At 41.0% G+C, this 24354-nt stretch overlaps 1 protein-coding gene across 9 annotated transcripts in view; it reads left to right on the forward strand.

The window, feature by feature from the left end:
• Positions 1 to 24354, forward strand: part of Zc3h14 (zinc finger CCCH-type containing 14) — a 45285-nt gene that overhangs the window by 14951 nt on the left and 5980 nt on the right. For 5 of the 9 annotated variants that reach the window (XM_052738722.1, XM_052738723.1, XM_052738729.1 and 2 more), the window contains 4 exons: positions 2418 to 2573; positions 16477 to 16551; positions 21279 to 21438; positions 22206 to 22438. In XM_052738722.1, coding sequence (XP_052594682.1) covers positions 2418 to 2573; positions 16477 to 16551; positions 21279 to 21438; positions 22206 to 22438 — 624 coding nt within the window. The remainder of the gene's footprint in view (positions 1 to 2417; positions 2574 to 16476; positions 16552 to 21278; positions 21439 to 22205; positions 22439 to 24354) is intronic. The other 4 variants (XM_052738724.1, XM_052738725.1, XM_052738726.1 and 1 more) reach the window with 2 other exon arrangements.

A 24354-nucleotide genomic window follows, 5' to 3' on the forward strand; every position in this document is an offset into this window, starting at 1 on the left:
TGGGTAATAACAAGTTGCTGAAGCTAGAGAAATTTTGTATTTAGTTTTTGGCCATGCAGCAGATTGAACTCATATGCTTGGAAAGTCCTGTTCCACTGAACCACATCCCCAGACCATAGCAAGAAATTTGTTTAAAACTATTGTATGTATAGACCAGTCCCTTTTCCCTTGATGGAACCTGGTACTAGACTGTAAGGCAGAGAATTGTTACATTGTTACCCTAATTATAATTGAAGCTCTAAAATCATTTGATGTCAGATATTGAGGTGCAAAGTTTTTAATAACAAAACTTCTTACAAGAAAACTTACTCTAAAATGCAAGTGGTGGTGAGCTGTCCTGTGCTGCTGCTACATTCTGGACTGTTCACCTGCTGAAGCTAGCGGAAAATTTTGTGGGACTAAGCTGATAGCAATTGCCAACTCTGAAATTCAAGTTTTTATATGAATTTGATAGACCCGTTCACAGCATTCTTCGACTTGCCCTTTGTCACATGACCCTTTCTTGAAGCAAAGTAAACAGTTCTTGGTACTGACCTACCTTCTGCTTCTCCTCATCCCTACTAAACCTTGATCATACAACATTAAGTAGATTTGGGATGATCAGGTGAAGGCCAACACCTGCTCTAACAGTTTGCCTTTACAAAAATTCACTCTTCTAATACAGCAATGATAATTGCTCAGAGTAAGAATTTAAAGCATTTCCATGACCTTGAAATTCCTTGCTTGTACCCTTTTTTTTTTTCATGTTTATATGTGTTTTACTTGCAGAGTCCAGAAAAGAACATTGGATCCCCTAGAATTAGTTACTGATGGTTGTAAGCTACCATGTGGGTGCTGGGAATCAAACCCTAGTCCTCTGAAAGAGCAACTGTTACAGAATTAATATGCCTTCCCACTGAGAAATCATTCCAAATGCTCAGAGATTAATAAAGGAAATCTTTATTGGTTCTGACTAATGCACAAAAGGGTACCAGCTATAAATAGAACATTTTACCAGCTTTATAGCTATTCCTTAGGCTTATGCATTCCATGTGTGCTGTCATCCTTAAATCTCATCAGGTCCCTCCTCCAAGTCACACTTTGAACAATTTAGACAGGAGACTATGAGTCTGGTCATTTGGACAAATGGAACATTTACACAAGCAAAAAAAACATTGTCACAGTTACTTCAGTCACCAGTGTTGTGTGTGTCCCATTCCCACGTAGTAGTTATTGAAGGTCGTCCTGCCCCATGACAGAATTAAGCTTTTCCTGAAAAGAGAACCAGGACTTGATGGCAGACTGGAACTTGATGAGGACTGTCACTCATTACTTAGTGCTTTCCTGTTAGAGCTGCCTTTAGAGACCTGTTCTCTGAGATGGGGATGGGCCTAAGGACAGGTTGTAAAGTAAGACTTGTTTCTTTTGTTTTGGAAATAGACTTGCAGCATATTAGTGAACAAATCTTTTTTGGGGGAGTTGTTTTTGTTTGTTTTGTTTGAAACAGATTCTTACTATGTAGCTCTGACTGTCCTGGAACTCACTATGTAGACCAATCTGGCCTGGAACTCAACAGTGATCTGCCAGTACCTATTTGGTTGCTCAGAACCATCCAAAATTCCAGTTCCCGGGGATCCAACACTCTCTTCTGACCTCCACAGGCACCATACCTGTGCTCATGGGTACACATACAAATTTGTGGGCAAAACATGTATTTCTAAAGAAAATTTAAAAAGTAGCTGGAGATTCCCACATTTCAAGATCTAACATTAAACTTGATTGTACATGCCTGTAATCCTAGCACTTGGGAAATAGAGGCAAGAGATTAAGGTTATTTTCAACTTAATAGTGAATTTGAGACCAGCCTGGTCTACAGTGAGACCTTGTCACAAAAGAATTTTTAAAAAATAGCATTGAAACATTCTTTATTTGCCTGTTTATGTTATGGTTTGAAGTCACTGTAAGAGCATATCACTGCATCTGGTTCAAAATGACTACATACATTTTAAATTGTATCATGACATACAGTTTTTGTTGGTTTGTTTTGGGTTTTTGAAACCAGCTTTCACTATGTAGTCCAGTTTGGTCCAGAACTCATTGCGGTCCCACTGCCTCAATCAACCTCCTGAGTGCTGACATTCAAGCTTTAGATGCTGCTTGTGTACAAGTAAAGCAAGGAAGTCAAATGTCTTTCCTGGGAATATTGTAAGAAAAATGTAGTTTCTTTTTTTTGTTTTTTGTTTTTGAACACTGTAACTATTCTGAACCCAAAGATTGCATTTGTATTTAATACTTGTTGTTTTCTTTGTTTTGAACGCTGTCGCTATTCTGAACCCACCCAAGGGTGGCATTTGTATTTAATCTGTGTTGTTAACTGTGGAGTTCTGAAGGAGTAACTGTGCTTGTATTGTTCTGCTTCTTTTGCTTTTTATGTGAAGTTCCACAGAAACAGACACTTCCAGTTGCTCCCAGGACTCGAACTTCTCAGGAAGAATTGCTAGCAGAAATGGTCCAGGGGCAAAGCAGGGCCCCTAGAATAAGTCCCCCTGTTAAAGAAGAGGAAGCAAAAGGAGATGGTACAGAAAAACTTCAAGGTGAGAGTTAACCATTTATCACTTGCACTTTATCCATGGGATACTAAGTATTTTCAAATAAGTTTTTGTGGAATGTTAGTTATACTATGGAGAAAGTGATGAAGTGGGTACACAAAGAATGAGATCTTGTAGCACACTCAATAGTTTTCAGAAATTTTAAAATTTTTATGATGAAAAACTTAATGTTCTCAAAAGTGGAGAGATTGTTAGTGAACTGCCTTCACTGGATCCCCAGCCTTAGTCATTAAAGACTTTGCTCAGGGTTAGAGTAGTTCTATGTTCAGTCTTTTTTGTTTAGTTTTATTTATTTAATGAATGTGTAGGTGTGGGGACATGCATGTAAAGGTCAGATTACATCCTGTTGGGTGGTTTTTCTCTTCCCACCCTGTGGGTTCTGGCGCTCCAACTCTAGTTACCCGGTTTGGCACCAGATGCCTTTACCTGCTAAACCACCTCACTAGTGTTTCTTTACATCGCCTGTTCCTCCAACTTAAACTCTGAAGTTTTCTTGAAATTGTCCCTCCTGGCATCCTGTCGTGGTCTTTTCCTGTTGTCCTGGTGGCCCTGGTTTACCCTGGTGCCTGACACATTGGAAGCACAGCTTCCAGCAGGTTGCTGACCTCCTCTCTTTGTGTTTATTTGCGCCCTGCCCCCTTTTTCTCACCTCTTCTTTCCACCCCAGCTTCTGCAGGCCAAAGTGCAACTCTGTCATGTACAGTGTCTCCTCACTCTGTCCCATCCTTCTTGCCCAGTACTGATGCCATCATTGGATCTTAGGCAGCTGTGTTAATGATCTTTTGGATGTGCTTGCTTCTCTGCTTCTTCCGTACCTAAGTTTTCCATTTATACCAGGAGAGACTGAAGTTCCTTGTTTCTTTTATCACTTTTTCTATTCTATAGGTTTCTCCTCAACCCCTCAAAAGTAAATCTGTTGTGTCGTGGTATTTTTAATTTACTTTTCTCTGATCATAGAGTCCCACTCTCATCCTAACCTCCTCGCCTTAGATATCTGATATGTTAAGAACAGTTTTGTATTCCTTCTGAACTATTCTAAGAATTGTTCCAGGTTCTGTGAAATCTTTTTTCCATGCATTACTTATCATTCAATTCTTTTTGTTTCTTCCCTTAGCCCCCATTCAATTCTGGAAAAGTTGAAATGATTTTTAAAGTGTCTAGGTACTGTGCTTGCTAGAGAAAGCTATTGCTCGAGGCATGTCAAAAGGATTCTGGGCCGGGCGGTGGTGGCGCACGCCTTTAATCCCAGCACTCGGGAGGCAGAGCCAGGCGGATCTCTGTGAGTTCGAGGCCAGCCTGGGCTACCAAGTGAGTTCCAGGAAAGGCGCAAAGCTACACAGAGAAACCCTGTCTCGAAAAACCAAAAAAAAAAAAAAAAAAAGGATTCTGGAACTAGCATCTTAGGAGTTCCTGTTGGCCAAAGATAAAACCATTTCATCTTCATAAGGGTGACAGTTGCCTTAAAATGGGCTCTTTCAAATCCAATCCTAAGCACAAGTCTGCTCCCAAGCACACACACACACACACACACACACACACACAAAAAACAAACAAACAAAGAGAAACTAATTGGTTGGCTGAAGGATACGTTTACATTGTTTTAAAAACATGAATAAAATAATTGAGCATTTATATTGTTTTTCCTATAATTTTCACTGGTAACCAAATAATAGTCATTGGTACTGTTTTTGTAAATAAATTTCATTGAAACCAGTTGTACCAATTTATGAATGGAAATTCAGGAAATGATTGTTTGGCCTCTTGTACTACTATATGAGTTGAGTAGTTGCAATAGATTGGATTTTTTTGTAGACTAAAATTAAAAGTGTTTGCCAACTCCTGATATAAGAAATGAGGGAAGTTGGGGCTGGAGAGATGGCTTGGTTCGGAACACTGATTGTTCTTCCAGAGGACCCAGATTCAATTCCCAGCACCCATATGGTAGCTTCCAACTACTGTAACTCCAGTCCCAGGTCTGCCCTCTTCTCACCTCTGCAGGTACTGCTTGGACATGGTGCACATACATGCAGGCAAGACACCCATACACATAAAATAAAAACTCTTAAAAAAAATGTCAGAAGAGCAAAGAAGTGAGGAAAGCTTCTATGCTACAGTCATTTCAGTGAGTAAGTGAGAGCAATGGGTAGAATTGGAGGAATAGTTAGTGCTGTTGTGTCTGAAGTTTCATGCTTTCTGAGAAGAAACTTAATTCTTGCCAAAGGATTTGAACCAAGTCATCAAACCTCTAGTCCCATAATCAACTTAGAAGGTACAGAGGCCAGAAGAATTTATCAGTTGAGCTTCATGTTGTGTTGGCAACAGGAAAAACATAGTCAGGAAATAGTATATAGTTCATATGACCTGAGAATTTATTTGAAAACAACAGAGACAAAATTAAAGCAATAAGGTTTAAAGATGCACATTATTGTGTGAAACCAGAGAACCTGATTAATTGAAGTGCATAAACCAGCTGGTGGTGAGGTGATTTTTGGGCTTATGTTCATTTTTGAGTGTTTTGTGTGGGTGTGGGTGTGTGTGGTGTGCGTATTCATGCACAGGAGGACTGCCAATACAAATGCAGTCCATCAGAAGTTCTCTAAGAAGAGGGTCTGTTGCTGAACTGAACCTCACTGTTTGAGCTACACTGGCTGACCAGGGAACTTCTTCACCTTTTCCCGGCTCTTGGACTACAGGCAGGCATACCCTTTCCAAGCTTTTCTGTGGGTCCTGGAGGTCGGAACTGAGTTTCTCATGCTCACATAGAAGGTGCTCTTACCAACCAAACCATCTCTTCAGCCCCAAATGTCTGTCTTTACCTCGTGTTTCCAGTTCAAAGTTCCAGTTGAAATGGTGTCAGATAGTACTAGTGAGGGCTTTTGTAAGCAGGGAGGCACATCACACAAACCCACTGTTTACAGTTTCAGCTGACAGGTTTGGGGGATCTAAATATGTCCATGGGTTTACATGAGTTATTGACAGTATAGCCTCATCTCCTTGGCCTCTTTCTACTCACCTGCTCATCTCCCTGAATGTGTGCGTTTTCTCTTTTTGTCTTGGGTCAGTCTGTCACCATAGTTTATTACACTTTTTTTTTTTCAGATTTATACATTCTTTTTTGATGTCTCTGTTTTATATATCATTGATTTCTGTTCCAAAAATATCCTCCCATATTTTTTCTAAGTTATTTTAGCCCTTATTTTCCAATGTAAACTCTTTAAACTGTATTTTTCTCGAGTGCCACTTTTACTATGTATTTTTTCATTATCAGAGTGCTCTTAATTTCTGTTTAAGTTCTCATCTTTCACGGATGAGTTTTTTGCAAGTGCTTTCAAAATACAATATTGGAAGACATTTGGTCCTCCAATACGGTATAGATATTACATATTCTTTGAAAATTGTTAACAGTATTCTTGTTTGGTATACAGTTGTCTTTTATATAGCTTCAAAGAAAGTAAGTGCTAATATTTCTCTGCACATTTTTTGCTTTGATTCCATGACCTTGTATACCAAAAGATGCCTGCCCCCGCCTTCTGTTTTTGTTTGTTTGTTTTGTTTTTGTTTTTCAAGACGAGGTTTCTCTGTGTAGCCCTGGCTGTCCGAACTCACTCTGTAGACCAGGCTGGCCTTGAACTCGGAAAGCTGCCTGCCTCTGGCTCCTGATGTTGGAAGTAAAGGTGTGTCCACCGTGCCGACTTCATCTTAAAGTCAGTGTTGTCGGATGGCGATAGAGCCTTAGTTTAGAATTGGCCCTGCACTTGTGTCCGTGCTTTCATCTTCAGACTTCCTTCTTTTTCCTCCCCTCCGAAAGTAAACCATTTTTTTTTTTTTTTTTGGTTTTTTCAAGACAGGGTTTCTCTGTGTAGCTTTGCGCCTTTCTTGGTACTCGATTTGGAGACCAGGCTGGCCTCGAACTCACAGAGATTCACCTGCCTCTGCCTCCCGAGTGCTGGGATTAAAGGCGTGTGCCACCACCGCCCGGCAGTAAACCATTTTTTAAAGATAGTGGTGTGTGGTGGTGTGTGGGTGTGGGTGTGTAAGAACAGCTTGTGGGAGTTGGTTCTTTCTTTCTACTATGTACCCACATAGTGAATTAAATTGGGGGATTAAACTCATGTTTTCAGGCTTAGTGGCAAGAGCCTTCACCTGCTGAACTATCTCCACAGCCTTCAGTTTCCTTTTTCTGTGCTTCCTGTGCAAATGCCTCTTAAATATCATAAAGTATGATTTAAAAAGATAATTTATTTTATGTGTATAGGTGCTTTGGCCTACATGCATGTCATGCACCACATGAGTGCTTGTGTCCTTAATGGCCAGAAAAGGAGATTGGGTGCTGGGAGTTGAACATGGGTTTGCTGCAAGAGCAATCACTGCTCTAAACTTGTGAGCTAATAATAATACTTTAGCCTTGATTTTTGAAAAAATATGTTCCAAGTTTGCCATTTGGGGGCGGAATTATTTAGAGCATTTTATTAGGATTGCCAATCTATTTGGGGTAGTTTCTATCACTGATTTTTGATTCACATTTCTATCTATCTATCTATCTATCTATCTATCTATCTATCTATCTATCTATCTATCTATATTTACTTATTGGGGGATCTCATAAGCTCAGGCTAGACTTGAGCTCATTTTATAGCTGAGGATGATACTAAACTTTTGATCCTCTGGCTTCTGCCTCCTTTAGATTAGTGGTTCTCAACCTGTGCATCAAAACCCCTTTGATATCTTGCATATCAGATATTTATATCACAATTCATAATAGTAACAAAATTACAGTTATGAAGTAGCAGTGAAATAATTTTGTGGTTGGAGGTCACCAAAACATGAAGTGTATTAAAGGGTTGCAACATTAGGAAGGTTGAGAATCACTGCTTTAGAACAAGTCAATTACAGGTAAATTTCTGAAGAGAGGGATCTCTTGGAACTGGAGTGACAGATGGTTGTGAGTTGCCATGTGGGTACTAGGAGTTGAACCCAGATACTCTTGAAGAGCAGGCAGTACTCTTGACCTCTGAGTTGTCTTTCCAGCCTCTGTTTATTTGTTTGCTTGCTTGCTTGCCTGCTTTGAGACAGGGTTTCATGTATCTCAGGCTGGCCTCTACCTCACTATGTAGCAGAGGATGACCCTGAACCAGGAATCCTCCTGGTTACACCTCCTGAGTGCTTGGATTGCAGATATATGCCACCATGCCCAGTTTTGTGCTATGGTTGAGTATGGAACCCAGGGCCTTGAGGATGCTGGGAAAGTGATTCACCAGCTGAACTCCATTCTGAGCCTCTTGTGCAGTACTTTGGCTACATATCCAAATCTATTTTAACAAGTTACTGACAGCACATAAATATGTGTAGGTCCATTGTCTTCTGGTCTCCATTGTTGTTAATTATCTGTCGTTCCTTCGTAGGTGATCTGTCCTTCCTCCCTGGCTGCTTCCAAGGTCTTCTCTTTGTCTTTGTTCTGCAGTGTTACTACACTGTGTTTAGGCATGGATTTCCCTTTACTTTGCCTGTTTGGTATATTTCATATTCATATTTTTAAGTAAAGTATTTTATAATACAAAATATGTGTTAACCAGAGAAATTTTAGAAAAACAAATGAATACCTGCTAATACATAAAAAATAGTCAAATAATGTAGAAACTTTTAAAACAAAGCAACATTCTTACTATGAAATTCTGTACATTACTTCCTCTCCCCAGAAGTTGTCACCTTTAAATATTTCTGTTTATGACTTTCTTTGAGACAGGTCTCGTAACATAGGCTGGCCGTGAACTTTTTCAGTGTGTAGCTGAGAATGACTCTGAGATTGTCGTTATCTCACCTCCAGAGTGGTGGGATTATAGGCATGTGTCATTACGTCCTACTGTGTCTGAAATGGGGTTATTCTACCATGTTTTCATTTACCAATTAGAGGTGATATTGATTTCTTGCTGTAACATTTTCCTTTTGAGAAATTCATATACTAAGAACACTGTTGTATTGGCTATGTTTGCAATTTTAAGCATTGTGTCTAAATGCCTATTTTTGTCTGATGTTTTATAGTTCAGTATATTTGATTTCCATACATTTGACATATTTTGTTTTTTTTTAATTGACATTTTAGCTGAACATGGTGCCCTACACCTGTACTTCGAACTCTTTTTTTTTTTTAAAGAAATCTTTTTTTTTTGAGACAGGGTTTCTCTGTGTAGTTTTGGTTCCTGTCCTGGATCTAGCTCTGTAGACCAAGCTGGCCTTAAACTCACAGAGATCCGCCTGCCTTTGCCCCCCGAGTGCTGGGATTAAAGACGTGTGCAACGACCGCCCAGCCAACTCCTAACTCTTTAGAGACTTGGGCAGAAGGATCATAACAAGTTCTAGGCCAGACTGGGCTACATAATAAGACACTTTCTCAAAAAGTACGAGATGGACACTTAAGCCCTCCTTTAATTCTTTTATCTTCTTGACCACCATCTGAGTTGTATTTATTTTTACAGGGGTTGATGATATTTACATTTTGTTCTGTTTTCCTGGGTAAGACTACTTGATTTGTAAATTCCTTCTAAATGTAAAAAACCTGTAAGTAGCACTTTACATCATTAAGGCTACATAAATAGTATGTGGTGACTTGGGAGCTGGAGGCAGAAGGATCTGAAATTCAAGATCATCCTCAGGTTTGATGCCAGCCCTAGTGTATCTGAGATCCTGTCTCAAAAACAACAAAATTATTCATGGAAGTACCCATTAAATAGGCAAATAGGCAAATTGGCAGATTTTTAGGGATGCCCTAAGAGTCAGCGAGCAAGCCAACCAGCTAGCTTGCTTTTCTTTCTTGGAGGTTTATGTGTGTATCTGATCCTAAATGCATGGATGAGCACGTCATGCACTTAGGGTTCATCCAGAGTCTAGAAGTTGGCATTGGGTCTTCTCAAACTGGAGTCATAGGCCATTATGAGCGGCCTGATGTTGGTGCTGGGAACTGATATCTGGTTTTTTGCAAGAGCAGAAAGTGCTGCATGTGGTGGCATGCACCTTTAATTCCAGCACTTGGGAGGCAGAGGCAGGCGGATCTCTGAGTTCAGGTCCAGACAGGTCTACATAGTTCCAGGACAGCTAGGGCCATGTAGAGAGACTGTCTCAAAATAAACAGATAAATAAATACGAGCAGTTAAGAGTTAATGCTCTTAACTGCAGAACCATTTCTCAAGCCCTTTCCTAGAGGGTTGGGGTTTGTTTTTTAGATATGTGTATATATATGAATGTCTTGGCTGCATGTTTGTATGTATACCACATGCATGCTTTTACTTGTGGAGGTCAGAAGAGTGTCAGGTCTCCAGGGACTGGAGTTTCATGATCTCTAGCCCATGAGCAGCAAGTGCTCTTAACTGCTGAGCCATCTCTCTTGTCCTCGACTCCTACTTCCAGGGTTCTTAAAAACATTTTCCCCTTGTTCTTACATACCTTTTGTTTACCTGTTTTCTTCTTTTGGGTTGTCTGCTTATTGCACAGTCTCCCTCTTCCCTAGGCTGCTCTGGCTAGAGTGATTCTGCCTCATCTGGCAAATGAGCTGGGGTTACAGGCTATGCCCCTGTTCTTAGCTAATTCTTGGAAGTTTATTCTCCCTCAAAGTTTTAATTTGCTTGTTTATTTGTTTCCTGTGCTGTTAGTGTCTAAAATTTGACTGTGACAGGCCTCAATGCTAAATAGTCACGTTAGTCACTTTGGGGATGGGTATTCTGTATGTCTTTTTATTTGAAAATCTGTGCTCTTCCAGGAGGGGGTGAAATAGTTTTGAAAATTTTACTCTTATCATTTTTATTCTCTGTCAAGTGGCTTTCCTTTCCTTGAATTTTGTTTTTGAGACAGATTTTCACTGTCTAGCTCAGAATGGAATTGAAGTGGCTGGGTAGCGTTGGCTGAACTTGAATTTGGCAGCCTTCGTTCTTGGATCAGCCTTCTGAATGCTGAGATTACAGGTGTGCATCACCACGTCCAGTTGCTGTTTTTACTTGTCTTGTTCTACTCTCCAGAATACTTACTTACAGGTGTCCTTGATTTATGATTGCGTTACTGTCAATCAAGCCACTGAAGGTATAAAATGGCATTAAGTTGAGAATTCATTTAAAATATCTCATCTGCCTTCCTAGCTTAGCAGCATCTTGTACTGTGGAGTATCAGTTGTTGACTCTTGTGCATGCCTTTAATCCCAGCACTGGGGAGGCAGAGGCAGGTGAGATCTCTGTGAGTTCAAGGCCAGCCAGAGGTAGGATTGTGTGCCTCACTCCCCTCTCCATGCTAGGGTTTGGTCTGGCTTGGGCTTGGTTCTCAACTACTGTAGGAATGTAATTGGTTACTCGAATGATGTTTGCACTGATAGGCACATCTTGCCAGGCATTGGTTATTGTTGTAGTTCCCAGAGCTTACAGTTGGATATAATTGTTTACTTTTCTCCTTTGGTAGCTTACATGCTATGAAAGCTAGCCAGTAGGGATGAAACTTCCAATTGTGAACCAACTTGATTTTATCATGTCCTTTGACTCAAGAATGTGATGTCTTCAGCTGTAGGGTCTTACTATCAAGTTCTGGACAATAGCCTGTAATGTTTGGGGGTCTTTGGGACCCCATTGGCCAGTTAATTCCAAAAGAAGTAACTCTTTTTTTTTTTTTTTTGGTTTTTCGAGACAGGGTTTCTCTATGTAGCTTTGCGCCTTTCCTGGGACTCACTTGGTAGCCCAGGCTGGCCTCGAACTCACAGAGATCCACCTGCCTCTGCCTCCCGAGTGCTGGGATTAAAGGCGTGCGCCACCACCGCCCGGCGAAGTAACTCATTCTTAGCACCAAGTTTTATTTGTTAGTCTCTGGTGTTGAATAGGGTCATTGTTGCTTTCTTACGGAGCGACTCCATTTTAACTCTTGAGTTAGGAAACATTTATGGTGATAGAGTTCCATGTGTCTTTTGAAAGGTTCTTAGTGTTATCTCTCCCATACTTACTCTACCTTACCATCTGCTCCTTTATCACACATTAATCTTTCCTGTTCCATTATTTCCTTTTAACCCTTTATAGTAGTGCATTCTATGTCTTCTCCCTTTAAAGTTCCTCTCCATGGCTCCTTAGTAATTTCCTGACCTATATGGGTATTCAAAATGAAACACATATATCTGAAGATTCAAAGCTAATGTCCACAGATGGAAGGAAACTTGGTATTTGAATTTCTAGGTCTGGGATACCTCACTCAAAAGGATTGTTTCCAGCTTTAAAAGATTTTTCATGTAAATCATTTGGAAAACTTAAATCCCAGTAAGATAGCAACTGTCCTCAAGTCAATAAATAATTTCAACTCATTTTCCATTGAAACTCCCTGCTTTCTTTTTTGTAAAAATTAACCACCTGACCCTAAAATTCATAATGGAAATAGGATCTAGAGGAATCAAAACTATTGAAAAAGAATAATGTTGCGGGGGGTGCTCTGTTTCTGGATTTGAAAACAATACAAAATTCGAAATGATCATGACTGATGTAAAGTTAAGCATATACTGAGGGGCAATACCAAAGTCCAGGTAGCTATACATTCCTGATCAGTTGACTGATTTTTTTGTTTTGTTTTTTTAAGCAAGGGCAATAAAATAATTCAATAAAGAATAGTCTTTAACAAGTATTACTGGGCCATCTGGGTATCTGAAAAATAGTGACGTTGGGGTCTTTCCAAATATACAAAAATAACTCAGAATGAATCAAAAGACCTGCATTATGAAGATCATTATAAGACTCTTAAGCAAAAAAGTAAGTATAAATACACAACCTTGGATTAAGGAGTAGTTCCTTAGAATACCAAAGCACAAGCAGCAAAAGAAGAAATAAATTGGACCACACAATAAAAACTTGTTTCAAAGGAAAAAAGTTAAAAGTACCCCAAAATGAGAGAAAATACTTGAATATTATATCAAATCCAAGGCAAAAGATTATTTTTCTGTTTTAAAATTTACACCATTTTGATTGATTTTCTTTTTTAAGTGGTTCCGAGGAGTGAGTCTAGGTCTTCTATACTAGGCAGATGCTCCATACTAAGCTGCATCACTCTCTCCATCATGTTCTGATAGTGTGCAGGTGAAGTTTGTTATTGGGTACATTGGAAGATTTATCTGTGATCATGAGTCTAGTTGCCTTCCCGTCCTCTCCTTACAAAGAGGATGCTAATTCAGTGCTCTCATCTACTGCTGAGAGGAAATGGAATTTAAGATAAAGCAACTCAAAATAATCCGAAGCTCCAAAATTACAGTTAATGGACAACAGGGTGAACCTACTTGCTTAGTTTATGAAGTAGCTCTTCAGGATTCCTAACACATGAAGTAAATAATAGAAAGTTCTTTGGGCATCATGTGTCTCTGCTCAGCCAATCAGAATTCAGGACTATTTGTATGTAATAATAGAGTTTATTTGCAGAGGAACTGATAAGTAGGTAGGACTTAAAGGACACAGCAGTGGTTCCAGTGCTCTTAATTGTCGAAGAGAAAAGTGGTCTGGTGTGCTTAACTTTTCACAGTATGAATTCTTACTCTAGAATTGTATCAGCTTATTTTTTCATTTATAGGTTTTAAAATAGTTATTAGCACTTCTAAAGGGAACATTATTGGTGATTGCTTTTACTTTTGATGAAATTTAATGGGATGTGAAAATGCCAGGAATTTTATGAAAATGTCTTCAAGATTTTTATCACCAACTTTACCAGTTTTCCTCTCACCGGAGCCGGCTGCCCTAGGCTCTCTGACAAGTGATTCCTATTCACTAAATGAGCTGGGCAGTATTTCCCACCTTTTGAGGAAAATAGCAACCGACATCGATGAGATTAAAGGGATGAAAGCAGCTATTTTGACAGTAGAAGCAAATCTTTTTGATTTGAATGTTAGAGTGTCCCAGAATGAAGCCAAAATTTCATCTTTAGCGGTTAAAATGAGTGAATGTTCAGCATCAACATCTGAATGCAACAGACAGTTGGAAGATTTTCAAGAGAGAGTAGAGTTTGAATCACAGTCAAAGGCTACTGATGTAAAAATAATGGGCTTCCTAACAAATATTGAGAAAGGTAAATTTTATGTTTTAGCTGCTGATCCTCTGATATTTCCACAATAGCTCTGGTATAGAGGCAGCACGGCATAGAGAATGAAGTTGGAATTTTCGTTGGTTGGAACTCTGTATAATTTAACTTGGAAGTCTACGATGTATTATATCAAACTTCAGCCAGGTTCTCTAATAGGTTTTGTTGCTGTCTTGAGGTGCTGGGCTACTGAACGTAGTGCCTTGCACATGCTAGGCTAGGCAAGAACTCAACCAGGAATCCCCTTAAAACTGTTTCTGGGAGCCAGCTGTGTTGGCAAGCCTTTAATACCAGCACTAGGAGGTAGACATACGGAGATGTCTTCAGTCCAAGGCTAGCCTGGTCCGTGGAATAAGTTCCAGGCCAGCCAGGCCTTACATAGTGAGACCCTGTCTCCAGAAAAGGAGGGGAGTGTTTGGTTTTGGCTGAGTTACCCTTGATGGTGTCAGGTTTATGATCCTCCTACCTCAGACTCCAAGTGTCATGTGGTTCCTGGCTTAAGGTGATAATTTCAAAAGATGTATGGGCTTCATGATAAAGTAAAACTGGAGAGCCGGGCAGTGGTGGCACACGCCTTTAATCCCAGCACTTGGGAGGCAGAGCCAGGAGGATCTCTGTGAGTTCAAGGCCAGCCTGGGCTACAGAGTGAGTTTCAGGAAAGACTCTAAAGCTACACAGAGAAACCCTGTCTCAAAAAAAAAAAAAAAAACTTGAGAGGAAATGATTCTCTTCAGGTATTTTTGTTGTCTTATTTTGCTATAACACTGTTTAATTTCCTTACTGGTTCTGTAACCTATAACATGTTAGTAGGTTGTCCCATAGGAGTACAACTTAAGCAAATGATCTATGAACTCAAGTCTCTTCTCCATGATTGTGCCGTAGTAATTTTCAAAGGCATCTACTCTCTTTTGCACACAGTACCTTAATAAAGAACAGTTGGTAAAATGTTAACTTGAGTATAGTTTTTGAAACTTAAAAGTATGTTGCAGTGATGTACTTGACAAAGTCTTGCTGACATTTTATTTGCATTGTATAAGCAAAGCCTATCTTTGTGGAGCGACACCTACTGGATGCACTGAAAACTAGCATGCAGCTGACTTACTGAGAATTTCAGTATTTGAACCCATACCAGTTTCATCTCCACATACTGTAATGTGGTGTTTTTATTCTAAATTAGAAATCAGGTACTAAGTACATGTGATTAAGCATAGTGGTGGTTACAGTTAGAGTGAAGTATGACATCCCTTGTTACAATTCAACTAGCTGGGGAGGATAGACAGAATCAGTTCATTGGACTTTGTTTTGCAGTACAGAAATTAAAAATATTAGTATGGGAGCTGAGAGATGGCGCTGTGGTTTAGAGCACTAGCTGCTTTTCCAGAGGACCTGGCTTCAATTCCCAGCAACTACCATGGCAGCTCACAATTATCTGTAGCTCCAGTTCCAGGGGATTTGACACCTTTTTCTGGCCTCTGTGGGTACCAGGCACACATGCAGTGAACATACGTACATTGATGCAAACACTTATACCTACAAAATAAAAATAAATGTTAAATTTAGTATGTGAATGTGAGGGCTCTATGACTGTGACATCTGTCACCATTGGTAACTAGGGTTGACTTAGCTCATCTGGCTGGCTAGGCAGGGATACTTTCCTTACTGCTCCATTTTGCATTCCTCCCAAAGCTGCATACTCAGTGGAAGAGTATGCCTTCCCTACTAGAGACCACCTGCTAGAACCCTCCAAACAAGAGTTCAAGAATATTAAAATGAATTAGTATTAAAAACATAATATTAGAAATGAATGTTAAGAGTTGCTTTAGGAAGAAGTACTTTATCTGATCAACTTAAAGAAAAATAGATGTATAAATATAAAAATTACTTCAGTGGTTTTCAACCTGTGGGTCACAACACCCTTGGGTCAGATGGCCCTTTCACAGGGATCATCAGAAAACACAGATATTTACATTACAATTCATAACAGTGGCAAAGTTATGGTTATGAAGTAGCAACAAAAATAATTTTATGGTTGGGGGTCACCACAATATGAGGGATGGTATTAAAGGGTCACAGCATTAGGGAGGTTGAGAATGACTGAATTATATTCAGACAGCATCACTTGGTGATAGGGACAGTCTCCGTAGGTGATGGCATCATTGGGCAGAGTCTACTTTCAGAAACAGGTCACTACCACATTACAAAGAGATGCTTGTGGAGCCACTGTTAAGCAGCTGAGCATTCTTATGAAGCTCATGAACAGTCTCATGTGCAGCCAGCGGAGGATCTGGATTGCAGAATTCATTTTGCATCTCTCCATGCCAGTTTGTCTTTTAAGAGTTTTTATCACAGGGTAATTGTGGACTGTATCTTGATTTTGGTTTAAGTTCCCACATGTTCTGCTATTTTCAAAGATGACGAGGTCATGGGGAAGGGGAAGCAGTGTGGGGTAAGTAATAAAGAGAAGAGTTCCAGAAACAGACTTCCCATGCCTGGTGTGGAGTTGATTGTCACCCTGTGGCCACAGATGGTTAACTCCTGTTTATTTCACCCTTTCGGTTTTTGCCATATTTTCTTCAATCCAAGAAGACTTAGCCACCCCACATGTGGAACCAACAGGGACTTCATTACCATTTTTGGTTTAACCCAAGAACAGCTTTTTGTTTAACAGAGATATCCTTGAAGACTGTTACTTAGGAGCAAATTGTGTTGTAGGAGCTATATTTTAAGACTTCCAAATGAATTCAAAGATTAATTTCTGAGAAATAAATGTTGATATTTGTGTGTTAAGCTTAGTGAAGTTTTAAAACTTATATTCTAGGCACTCAACAGAGGCAGTTATTATCGCGACTGCAAATTGACCCAGTAATGGTAGAGACAATGGAGATGAGTCCAGGTGGGTAATGTTTACATTTTCATTGTAATGTGCCAGTTTTCTGTTGCCATTCCCATTCCTTACACCTCACTCAGTGTAGCATGTATCTCTTAGATCCTGCCCTAAGACAACACAATTAGATGGGTGAAAGTTTTTTAGGGCCAGGATGTAAGATCTGCATTTCCTTCATATGTGGTGTTTTTGCCTCATTCATAAGCTTTCTCTCCCCGTGCCTTGCCTTCTCAACCCTTAGCTGCTCACTTTCCTGCCGTGACAGCAGCTCGAGTCCCCAGTCCACCTTCTCCCCTGTGCTGCTCATCCTCGCTGTCGGGGCAGCTCGGGTCCCCAGTCCACCTTCTCCCCTGTGCTGCTCATCCTCGCTGTCGGGGCAGCTCGAGTCCCTAGCTCTCACCTTCTCCCCTGTGCTGTTTTTCCAGAGCTGATTCAGCACCCCCTCAGCGACAGTTCAACTTACCCAGTGTGCTGACGTCACTGTACAGTCTCCTTCTCAGGGACCACTAACCACTTGTCTAAACCTTCTGACAAGCAAGTCGACTCACCCCGATGCACACCCTGCGGGCTGCTTCAGGATGGAGTGCGGTCCTTATTTTTATCTGTGGTTTTGGTTTCCTAATCCCTGCCAGGTCCACATTCAGTGCTTAATAAATGCAGGGAATAGTTGGATACCTGGACCTTTCCTTTTTGACAGAGTTGGATTATGTGGCCCAGCTGACTCCAGCTCGCAGTCCTGCTTTCATGCCCAAGTGCTGGGATTACTTGCACCACCATGCCTAACACTTCTTTTCTTGTGTTTCCCGGGAAGCCACCCTTTGTTGGAAGTCCTGGTCCTTGATTCCTTTCTCTGCTTGCCGCTTCCTAAATCATCTTCCCCTCTCAGAACTCCACCGTCATTGTTTCCCTAGTTCTGGACGTCTTAACAGGAGCTTTTGCTCTCAAAGGTTGACCTCTATCTAGATTTGAGGTTCTCCCCATCTGAACCGGATGTCGCTCTCCTCCCCGCCTTAACCCTGCTTCTCCTGCCTTCTGCCTGTTGAGTGCTGAGATGCCTAACCTTGCAACACTGCATACAGTTTCCACAAAGGAGTCCTGTTTTAAGTGTAGTGGCCAAAGTCTGGGCATTGTTGGACCCACTTCGTCAGCTCTTGTGCAGCCCCCGCCCCTTTTTTCCTGTTTACCTTCATTGTACAGCTCAGCTTGAAGTATTAGGTAGTTCTGGGAGGCTTGTGAGTGAGAACAGCCTTGATTCTGTCAAATTCTTCATGTTCTGTTGAGTTTCTTTTTAACATTGTGTTTTGTTTCATATGTGTCATACTTTGTTACTTCTTTGAGGCTGTTAACAGTTGGTTTTGACAGTTTTCTTTTCCCTCCTTGGTTTTGTTTATCTAAGTTGTTACTTTTGACTTTCATGATAGAGGTTTTCCACATGCAGTTCTTTGATTATCTAATTAAAAAGAGAATCAGTAAAAAGGTGATTGATATTCTGGATTCTTGAGTTGGGGCGTATGTGTTTGGACTTGGTTTTTGAATGTGGATCCTGTGTGGAGAATGACTTGTCATGTTGATTTAATCTGGGGGTACCCTGATTATTAATAGCACTTAAGCCTTCTTAGTCTGGTCCGTTTTACCAATAAAGATCTTCTAAATAATAACCTGATTGTCAGAGTTCAGATAGCTCAGTCAGTAGAGGAGGACCATGGAAAAACCTTAATATTAATTATTATATAGTGTTTACTTAATTCCTCTCCCTATTTCTCTATGGACTTCCTGGAGCGTGTCTGGCATTTCTGGAATTTATTGGGAGTCTAAAGTCCCACCTTTGCCAAGAGAGGAATGTATAAAATGGGTTAGGGTTTTCAGGAAAGCTGCCTTCTAAACAGTCTTTTCACAGTGTTCATTCTCGCTCTTTTGTTGTGTACCTTTCTGTCAGATAGCTCATCCCTGCCTCTGCAGCAGAGATGGGCAGGAGGGCACTCTAAAGTCTTCACTGGAGTGGTAGGCTGATTGTGTGAGGTTCCAAACAGAAACTAGGTGCATGGACTGAGGTTCTAGGAGAGGCTCGTTGCTTCCTTCTGAAGTGAGCCTCTAGCCTGCCTCTCTTCCGCCCTTCCCAAGGTCTTCTTTGTTGCTGGTTCTCAGTCTTTGGAGAACCTGGTGTTCTACATTAGATAGCTTTATTACTGTATTAGAATCAGTTCCACTCCTGCTTTTTTACTTTGAAAATATGCTTGCTCATTTGCAACTGTTTTCCTTATGGGTATATACCTTTTTGTTTAAAAAGCAAAACTCTTGATCACCATTTTTGTGAGGCTTCAGAAAGGGCTAGAAAGTAAATGCTTGAGCTCAGCCCAGGTCTCTACCCAGACAAACTGTTACCCTCCTCTCTGCAGGGGTTCATTGTCACCTAGTGCCTGTACTGAGCTGAGGTGGGCAGTGCATGGATGTATAGAGTAGAGACATCTAGTTTCTTTTTCCATTTGTGTATGTGTGACGTGCATGTATGTTTATGCATGTTTACATACATATGGGTTCATATGGGTGTATGTCCATGTGCATGTGGAGGCGTAAGGTTGATGTTAGGAATCCTTCATCCATCTTCCATCTTACTCTGAAGCTGAAATGAAGAGGTGGATCACCAGTCCCACCTGATAATTACATGGGTTCTGGGGGATCAAACTACAGTCCTCATCCCTGGCTCAGCAAGCACGGTAGCCTCTGAGCAATCTCCCTGGCCTGAAACTGGATTCAGTGCACATTTCCCTGAACTCGGTAGCCTGTGACCCCTGTGCTCCAGTGTTCCCTCAGCTTCTTATCCTTCTGCTCTCATTGCCTTCCGTTCCCCTTGCTCAGTGCAGGGCTAACTAACTACCTGTGTTTTCTTCTCAACATTACTTTTGTGTGTTCTGTGCCCTGCTGAGGTATGAACTGGAAAGGACAGCTATTCCACACAAAGTGCAGAGTGGTAGGAAGGGAGTGCAGATTCCTTAGACCAAGTTCTGCTAGCCAGACATTCAGTGAGTCTTTGAAGAGCTTTGGACTGCCTCGGTAACATGGTAGGAAAACTGCCAAATCAGCTTCTTGGTGGAGTGTCCAGTTGATCAGAGTTAAACACTGCCCACAACACTGCTGCTCAGAGTGTGAATTTTTACCTCCTTTCTAACTAGGTAGGAACCCCAGCGGATCTCAAACTCAATAAATCTAAACGTGACGGTTTTCCATTGGCTCCTCTCTCCCTGTACTTCCTACTTTGGCCTCCTGTCTTCCTTCTGTCCACTTTGCCTTCCCCACTTGTGGTTGCAGTGGTAGCCCTTGGGGGTCCTGCTGGTTGATGGAGTGTGGAGCATGTTCCTTTGTCATGTGAGGGATGAAGGGGAGGATTTTATCTTTATTTGTTTACTTATTTGAGACCGGGTCTGTCTTTGTAGGCCTGGCTGGCCTGGAACCTACTGTGTAAATTAGGCTAGCCTTGAACTCACAGATATCCTCCTGCCTCTGCCTCCCGAGTGCTAGGACTAAAGGTCTATATAACCACTCCCAGCATGGGAAGAGAATATTTGAACTGTTTTTCTAGAAACCTGTTGATCATGTTACCTCCCTGCTTAAGAACCTCTTACTGTTTCCAAACAAAAACCTACAGTGGTGAGGCATGGGATCCATGATTGCATTCTTTGTTACCATCCTCCCTCTCCTACCATCACAAACAACTTCTTAGCTACTCTGCATTCCTCACCTTTTCTCAGGGCCTTGGGAAAGCCCCTTCCTTGCTCCATGTGTTTCTCTTTGCCTGTTGGCTCTCTGACTCTCCTTGCTCTGCTCTACTCCTTCTTCTAATGTTCACTTGACAGATTCATTTTCAGCAAGCTTTTCTTTGACCTTTCGGTTGGAGGAGGTGCTTCCCTTGTTCCCACCGACACCTCTTCGTTCCCTTTCTGGACTTTGCTGTTTAGGATTGTGTGTGTCTGATTCTCTTTTCCTCTTTATCTACGTACTTAGCACAGTCCTTAGTTGCTCAGTAAATAAGCATTCAGTGAATTAATAGCCTGAATTTTGTTCTCTTTTTATTTGTTGGCTTTAGAAGAAGCAATTAGCTTTGCTCATACGATGGCATACTGATAAGTTAGCATGTCCACTTAGAACTCAGTTGTCATAGTCTGTGAAGTACTCAGTCTGACATGCTGCAGATGACTTGAGCTTGTGGCTTGCACTGGTTAGTGTGATACACGTTCATCTTAAAATTGCCTTTCAAAATAGTTTTCTGTGTACAGCTGGGTTAAGTTAGGCTGACTGGATTCTTATCAGGCAGTGTTCTCTGTAAATATTACTGTGAGGAAGGAATCGAACCTACCTTGGAAAAGTAGTTCAACAGGTTTTGAATCATAACTTTAGGAAATATGAAGATTCTTAAATTCCTTCTAGTTTTGGAAAACAATAGCTTGTCCTTTTTCTGTGTACTGTTGCTATCCCAAGAGATACGCTATAGGAAGGCCTTTCTCTGCTGTAGGCAGAGGGCATCATTTGTAATATGCCATGTGAGGGAAGGGCTGTCTGAGTTCTTTGAAAAGATGTTTGCAGTAAGATTTACATTCTTGTTTCTGAGTAGAAATTAGTTGTGATTTTCTTTCAAAATAATTGTGATAATATAAAAGATTGACATTCTTCTCACATGTATGATTTTGAGAATAAAAGTTCTATTCAGAAGTAAATATTTATGGCCAATTTTTTTGGCTCAGATTACTATGACATGGAATCCATGGTCCATGCAGACACAAGATCATTTATTCTGAAGAAGCCAAAGCTGTCTGAGGAAATAGTAGTGACACCAAACCAGGAGTCGGGGATGAAGACTGCAGATGCCCTTCGGGTACTTTCAGGACACCTTATGCAGACACGGTAGATGGTTTCTTTTTCTTGTGTAGCTACTTTATGTGATTAGATAGTGCAGGTCCCAGCTTCCCTGTTCCTGTAGCTCCCACTAGATGGTGCTTTTATTGATTCACTGGCTAGGCCATGAATTCAGTTTTCACAAATTTGTTCATCTTTCTTGTTCAGAAATCCATTAAATAGAAATGAAAACTCAGAGTATAATTTAACTCCATTGATAAAGGTTTTAGTGTTCTGTTTTGTTTTTAAATGTAAACCCAGGGAATCAAACTTCCAAAGCTAGGTACCGAAATCAGGAAGTCCTTCTGCAGGTATTACTAGCTAAGGCTTGTATGGTTCCTTCCTAAGAAAGCAGAGAGTTCAGTAAAGAAACGTGTGTACAGATGACAAAATCAGTATAAAAGTAAAGCTAATGGCCAAGATGCTTGGAGCATCTATGCTACTTGTTCTTTGGCTTGGTTTGGTTTGGTTTCTGGTTTATTTCCATATTGACCCTACAAGGATCAAATGGACAATGGAGTCAAAGTTGAGAGGATATTGTCATTAGTAGTAAGTACAGGCTAAAAGGTCACTGGTGTTGCTGCTACAGCCTGCCCTTGCGTGTTACTTACTTAGCAGGATTCTACTTACGCTATAGCAGGAAGTCAGGCCAAGGCTATCTTAATGAACCAGATGCAAAGCAATGGAGGAACGGTTCTGCTGAAGAGGACTTTAGGAGGCTCAGCATTTTGTGTTTTGTTTCCCTAATTCTATGGTATTTTTTATCTGTCTGGCAGAGATCTTGTACAACCAGATAAACCTGCAAGTCCCAAGTTTATAGTGACGCTGGATGGTGTCCCCAGCCCCCCAGGATACATGTCAGATCAAGAGGAGGAGATGTGCTTTGATGGAATGAAATCCGTAAACCAAACTGCAGCCTCAAACAAGGGACTCAGAGGTCTCCTCCACCCACAGCAGTTGCATTTGATGAGCAGGCAGCTTGAGGACCCAGATGGTAGCTTTTCCAACGGTGTGTTGAGAGCTCAGACTTTGCCTTCTCAGCCCACTGTCATGGAGAAGGGAGTCTTGGCCTGTTTCTGTCTTGAGTGAATATTGGTTTGAGGCCTCACTTCATTTCTATTCAGTAGCCTGTTTTCTTCTATTACACACAACCACCAGTTCAGTCTCAAACTCTCCCTGGGCTTGTTTCACAGGCATTCTGTGATGCTCGTGTTAAAATGGAGTCCAGTCATCGTGATCTAAAATACCTCTTTATTGTGATTGCTGAAGGATGGACCATCGTTCTTGATGCATGGGTTGCCTTTTCTTCAGAAACTTACTTTCCCTATGTGCCAGCAACCATAAACTTGAGAGGAAGATGGGTTTCCATTTTGGTGTTTTCGGCACCATAGTAGTATTTCTCTGGAAGGGATTTCTTACCTAATCTGATGGGATGCTTGTTCAGAATCTCAGAAAGACATTATTAGTAGTACTCAATGAACTCAGTTGAGACGGTGCCATGCTTTTAAGTAGCCGTTTGTGTTTTCACCACTTCTTACCTCCCAGATACCAGTGGTAGGTGTGGCACCATCAATCCTTTTTTTCTTTTAGATTTATTTTCCATGAGTATTTTGCCTGCATGTATGAAAGTGCAGCAGCACATGCATGCCTGGTACTGCATCAGATCCCCTGGAAATAGTTACACACAGCTCTGAGTTGCCACATGGGTGCTGGGAACTGAACCTGAGTCCTCTGCAAGAGCAGCCAGTGCTCTTAGCCACTGAGACATCTCTCCATGCCCACCAATACTTGTCCTTCCTTATTTAGATGCACTTCTTAAGCAGTTAATTACTAAATCTTAAACAGATTCAAGGAGAAAAAAACCAGTAAATTTCCAAGTGTTTACTAAATAAAAAAAAATTTTTTTTGGCAGGGACATAAAAATACATTGATACTTTTTATTCAGCCACTAAAAATACAGTAAACTAGAAGAGATCATGAGTTCATAAGTGAGAAACACTTTTGAGGGGCTTTTCCTGCTGTGAGTGTGTGTGTGTGTGTGTGTGTGTGTGTGTGTGTGTGTGTGTGTGTGTGTGTGTGTGTGTAGTCTTGGTTTTTTGATGGGGTTGCAAGTGTGACCCTAAGTAAAGCAAAATTTCCACAGTAAGAACTGCAGTAGACAGTGCACAGTTTTGACCCTGCATGCTGTGTTTCAAATCGGAAAGTTCAGTGTGAAGCTGCTTAGTTGTCAGTTTGATAGCTTAACCCTCGGCTCTTTTAGGACCCAGTTTCCTTTAAAGGTGAGTTTCCGTGATGGTATTTGGGATGTCGGTAGCCATGTCAGTAACATGCTAGTCACAGGTACGCCTGTCTTGTATGAATGCCATGACCATCATGGAGACAGCTGGGATGAGGAGAGCACAGTTACTGCATGGGGGGCGGGGTGTGAAACACTGTAGCAGCGAGAACATGCTGTTGTAGAAGAGATTCCTACAGGTCCTAGAAGCTCTGGTCTTCACCTAATGCAAGCAAGGAGTGGAGATTTTTGTCTTTGGATTGGTATTTTGGTGGTGTTTGAAGGTGCTAACCAACCGCACCATCTATTTCAGGACACCTCCGCTGCCCATCACCTGGCAGCACTTTATAGCTTTCCATATGAAGGGAATTTGCCTCTGAAAATTAGTCACATATGAAGTAAAAATGTCAGTATAGGAAAACCAGAGCCATGACGTCTGTATATTGCTTTACATTTTCTTCACGAAGAGGAAGCTCCTTGTAACATAATTTTAAAAACTATTATTTTTGAGTTGCTACTTCACTTTTCTGGCTGCACTGCTATTTCAGATCTAGTCTTTCTCTTGTTTGAGGTCTTCATGTGTATGCCAAAGTCTTGTATATAGAGCAGTGTGTGGCACTTTCCTTTAGGGATAGGACAAAGATCATCGA

Source organism: Peromyscus californicus, unplaced genomic scaffold, assembly GCF_007827085.1.
Source record: "Peromyscus californicus insignis strain IS unplaced genomic scaffold, ASM782708v3 Scaffold_15__1_contigs__length_86483966, whole genome shotgun sequence".
In the NCBI taxonomy this organism is placed as follows: Eukaryota; Metazoa; Chordata; class Mammalia; order Rodentia; family Cricetidae; genus Peromyscus; species Peromyscus californicus.